The sequence below is a fragment of the Rhagoletis zephyria genome, unplaced genomic scaffold (genome assembly GCF_001687245.7).
Source record: "Rhagoletis zephyria isolate East Lansing unplaced genomic scaffold, Rhagoletis_zephyria_1.1 Rzeph_scaffold_00124, whole genome shotgun sequence".
NCBI lineage: Eukaryota > Metazoa > Arthropoda > Insecta > Diptera > Tephritidae > Rhagoletis > Rhagoletis zephyria.
In genome coordinates, this window is record NW_016157208.1 from 187,339 (window position 1) to 192,520 (window position 5,182).

At 32.6% G+C, this 5,182-nt stretch overlaps 1 protein-coding gene across 1 annotated transcript in view; it reads left to right on the forward strand.

Annotated features, from left to right (window-relative positions):
* Positions 1-777: 777 nt before the first annotated feature.
* The window catches only part of Sar1 (Secretion-associated Ras-related 1), a 42,654-nt gene continuing 38,249 nt past the window's right edge, over positions 778-5,182 (forward strand). Inside the window, exons 1-4 of the mRNA XM_017635973.1 lie at positions 778-909; positions 1,607-1,720; positions 2,633-2,752; positions 2,825-2,890. Coding sequence (XP_017491462.1) covers positions 1,678-1,720; positions 2,633-2,752; positions 2,825-2,890 — 229 coding nt within the window. The 5' untranslated portion in view covers positions 778-909; positions 1,607-1,677. The remainder of the gene's footprint in view (positions 910-1,606; positions 1,721-2,632; positions 2,753-2,824; positions 2,891-5,182) is intronic.

A 5,182-nucleotide genomic window follows, 5' to 3' on the forward strand; every position in this document is an offset into this window, starting at 1 on the left:
ATCAACAAGAACGTTCTAAAGAATAAATAAACAAAAAAGTTTATTCCAAACGTTCAGAATGAATAAAGAAATGCAGCCAAAGCTAACTACGACAAATAAAGCGGGAACTAACTTTTGTTTGTTTTTCAAACAAAATACTTTAACTAAAATCTACCAAAATGAGAAAAAGGTTATCTTTTTTAGTCTGTTCTTTTGAACTTCGGACTAAAACCTGTGGAACTGTCAAACTACAATTTTACTCTCTCAAGTGAGAGTAAAAGGAGAACAGATGCAGAAGGGCACGGGAACGCAAAAAGCACTATTTCCTGTAAAAACGTCAGTCGGTTTGTTTACATGTCATCTGTACAACACTGATATGGCTGAAATATCACTAAATAATTATTAAAAACTATACATATTCAAACATTTCGTTGTTTACTTCCATTTTTTTACAAATATAAGGTTCTTTGCTTCCACTGTTTATTGTTTTTGTTTGCACATGCAAATCAGCTGGTCGTTTGACACTTTTCATGAACTTACAGGAAAAGAAACTCCGGACTAAATCCTGTAATTTCTGACTAGGAACAGTTGCTGAGTTACTCTCTCTCAAAAGTGTTCCCACTTACAGGTTTTTTGTCAATAGGAATGACTTTCTGTAAGTTCTGACTAAATCCTGTAAACCGGACTGCTATTGGAACATTCTATTTACTAACCCAAATTTTTCTACCAATTTTGTTAATAAATAAAAGTGGCAACACTTGCACCGTTTTCCTTTAGCTGGTTTTTGTCCACTATCGTCGTCGTTGTCATTGTCTCCGACTTTCTTTTATACTTCAAATGAAAACGTAGGAACACGGAAAGGCGAAGATAAATTAAAAGTTTTCAATTATTGCGTGGAGATTTTTAATTTTATTGTAGATAATTTATAAGGTACATATTTGGAACTCTGGCATAAATATATTGATTGTAAATTGCGAAAAGGAAAGTGCTAAGAGTGGTGAATTAAGATATGCTCAAAGAAACCGTGAAATGGACGACAAAAATGACTTGTATCTCGATGATTGGTCGCAACTAGATAAATATCTTGCTTCGAAATGTAATGGGAGTAAAGTTTGCGGGAATATATAAATATTTAATAAAATAATCTTGGTTTAAGGGGTGGGGCATGGGATTAGTATATGCTTATGTACATTACATACATATACAGTTGGTGACGAAACAGAAAACAGTTGCGAAGGCGAAGAAAGTTTCCACATACACGCATACTCCGCGACCTCGTCCCACTGTTTGAAAGTTGCTACTACGGTGCCAAGGCGGCATTGATGCGCCTTGTACGGTGTCCTCCAGTTTAAAAATTATAAATTTTCATGATTTTTGGTATTGAAGTTTTTAGAGACTTATAATTTAATAGCAATGCCCTATTTACTAAATTAGACTTTATCTTTATGTAATTAGTTAATTATATTGAAAGAAAAATTTTATTTCTAATTCACTTCAACTATTTCTTTGTATTGTACTTGCTTTAGGTCTTAAAAAATTGGATGGGCACATCACATGATTCAGTAATAATTGAATCATGAAGACAGCAAATATTTGTATTAAATATCTAACTATTTTATCGTTTCAGCATAAGACGAGTTATTTATACCTACTTGTAAGACCTTTTCCTCTGTTTCTGCAAAGCAACGTCATAACAAAATGTTTATTTGGGATTGGTTCACTGGTGTTTTAGGATATTTAGGTAAATATTTGAAATAATTTTTGTATGTAATTAAAAAAGGATATACCTCCTATGAAATGTTTTTTTGAAATGTTGCCAACAAGGCAAGTAGGGAATGCATATTGTATTAAAATGTAATTTATGCAAAAAAAAAACATGACAGACGAAAATGGCAAGTTCTTAAAGTGCCAATTATGCATAGTCGTGCCAAAATCATATCTACTCACATAAAGTATATGTATATACATAAATATGCACGTATATGTATGTACATGAACTTTTTAAAATCTTAAAATAAAAACGGGATAATCAGATAATCATGTATATACAACGTGTATAATAAAACGTTGAATATTTTCACTTCATAATTTTTTTTCGCAATACACGCTTTATTTGCCAGAGCAGAATCTTATTCAAAATACAATGTTCTATTTACACACATAAGCGTTAGATAAAGGAAAAAAACGTTTTGAAAACATTAAATACTCTTAGCTTAGTACATATTGGATGTTTTAGCTCGTACATTATCATTATCTTTAGGATTATGAAATGCCCGTAATAGGAAGAATTTTTCCAGAAAAATATAATCTCTGTTTCTACACCTTATTAGCTCTTGCTGTAGGTCTCCCTAAAAAATAAACTAATTTAAGGCTCTTAACGAGCTTTTGTACACTTTTAAATTAAGGATGCGTCTTTTCTGTGTAAAATAATTAAGGTATTTGTATTATTCTCGTTTATTATAATAAATTTTCAATTGACATCGAATCCTTCTGATTCGTATGAAGTTTAACAGGCAAAATGTTGTATTGAAAGTTTTGCAAAATACATGAAGAAAATGAGGTTTTGATCTGTTAAATTTAATAAAATGGACGTAGAACATCGATTGATTTTATATTCTATTTCCCTAATAGTTACTTTAAACTCTTCGTATAGGTCTGTGGAAAAAGTCTGGCAAGCTATTATTCCTTGGTTTGGACAATGCCGGTAAAACAACATTATTGCATATGCTCAAAGATGATAAACTTGCACAGCACGTACCAACTCTGCATCCAAGTAAGTAGACATAAAGTAGCTCATTTTTGTTCTGCTAAGTTGACTAAACAATTTTGCTTTTCATCTCAATAGCGTCAGAAGAATTATCAATTGGTAACATGCGCTTCACCACATTTGATCTTGGAGGTCACACTCAAGGTAAGCGAATTACATAAAAGAAAATAAGATTAATTACAGACGCACACAATCTAAATCAGATTTTCTTTAACAATCAGAGAAGTGATACATACATGCATCCATATTAGATACACAAAAAGTGTTATTTTTATATTCAAACAATTCATGTGTGTATTTCACATTAGTGTTTCCCATTTTTCCCCATATAAAAGAATTGTCGAACACACTTTGTAAGGAAAAAATACAGAAAATATATTAAAACTGCTCTGTGCCACGCCCATTTCTCCAAAACTTCATAATAGGCTTATTTTTATTTTTTTAAGAGAAGTTCGGCTATTATGATGCGAGTCTTCCGAGGCACACTAAGGCGAGGAGTATTTGAGCCTCGTCGTGTAGATGGTGTTGTTGCGAAAAGTATTGCCACTAAAAAATATTTTTAGGTACCTAAACGCCTACCAAATCAGTTTCTAAACTACCAAAATTTTTTCATCATTAAAACGAGATTTTTCGGGTTTGCGGGGTTTCTAGCTACACAAATTAACAGTAAAAATTAAAAGTACACATAATATTGTTTACAGTATTCTCTGCTTAATAAAATTTAGAAAAAGTAAAGAAATCTTATACGTGTAAGCAGTGTTTTGAACTCGTAAACGCAAATTAAGCGAACAAATTCTAATGTTCAATTTCGTTGTATTTTCAAAATATTTTTGCCTACCAAAAGCTTTATCAAACCAACCAAGCTACCAACGGAGAATGAAGCTACCAATGCTGGTCTAATTGGACCAAAACGGCAACGCTGGTGGCGACACCAGAAGGCACTCGGTGTCTGTAGCTTCGTCCACTGCGTTCTATTAGTCCCCGTTGAGCACACAGGCGCTTACAAAAAAGAAATAAATTTTGAGTATATTGGGTTAAATAGCTACTGATTTGTCGAAAATTTCGTGGTTTTGTCCGATTTTGAAAATTTTCATCCATTTTCTATTTGTCAGGTTTGGGAGAAATTGGTGTAATGGCTATCGAGATATACACCCCTATTCTGCAAGGCTTCGTATTCGGATTTTGCTACGAATCGTAGAAAAGGTTTGCTGCACTCCGAGTCGTACTTTCGAACGAGTTAGAAATTTACACCTTTTTTGTGTAATTTTGTACGGAAACAATTTAATCCATTGCGTTATATGAACGCACAAAAAAGAATGTTAGTTGCACCCCCTTATTGAGAAACTTGGGTCCGGTTTACTTATTAAACAAAGTTTTTCGGTTGTTGTGTCCAAACACATGACCCGAATCTAAAAACTTTAACAGACACGTGTAGTCAAAGGATTAAAATTTTAATTTAAACAAAGGATTCAAATTTCCGAGCACTAGTTTATTGATAAATTTGGTTTGCACCATGCCCTTTTTTGTAAATTTCGATGTGGGTTCTGCGCAAAAATACTGTGGATGGCGTAGCCGGAGTTATATGCGCAATAAATGTTGTATACCTTTGCGGAAGCCCTCTTCTCCGCCAACACAGAAAGGAGAATTCTGCTTAGTAAGGCTTATAATCTCTAAGCGCGGGCAAAGGCAGAAGCAAGCGCAACAGACATCTCTTAAATAAAGTTCTTGTACTTTTAGTAGCCAAAGCTGCTTAGAATTGATTTACAAATTTGCTGAATTTGTGTTTATTTTATAACACTTTCATGGAATCCCGAGTGGTTTCTCATACATTATAATTTAGTCAATACAATAATACGGGAGATCTTGTTGAAAGTTTCGAAAAAAACTGTGTAAAAAACAGCCATTGTAGAAAGCACAATAATTTACAAAAGCCCTTAACCCTTTCGCTATTTTGATGCCATATGGCGTCATGCTTTTTTGAATACTCACAGATTTAACTGAGCTTATCTGAAATTATATTTTTATATTCAACGCTGTAATGGAAAGTTTTATAAACTATATTTTAATACGGTATTGTTATTTTTATCCTTAGTAGATGAACATTTTCAATTTTAAAACTTTACTAAAATATCGATTTTCTTCTGCTTAAAAAGGTCTCCATTAAAATACTATATTTTACCAAATAACCCAATAAATTAAAAATAAATATATATGCTATAGTCTCCAAAATAGTGTCAAATATTGCTAGAATTTGTTATTTAATTAAAAAAGTGCTAATAAACGCGTGGTATATTTTTAAATTTATATGATGCCATATGGCATCAATAATATTTTAAGGATCTGAGATCCGCACCAGCAAATAGCGATATATATGTACTGGTAAATTGCAACTGGAGTGCAATGGGGTATAGTCATTGCGCTGGGTATGCAGTTACA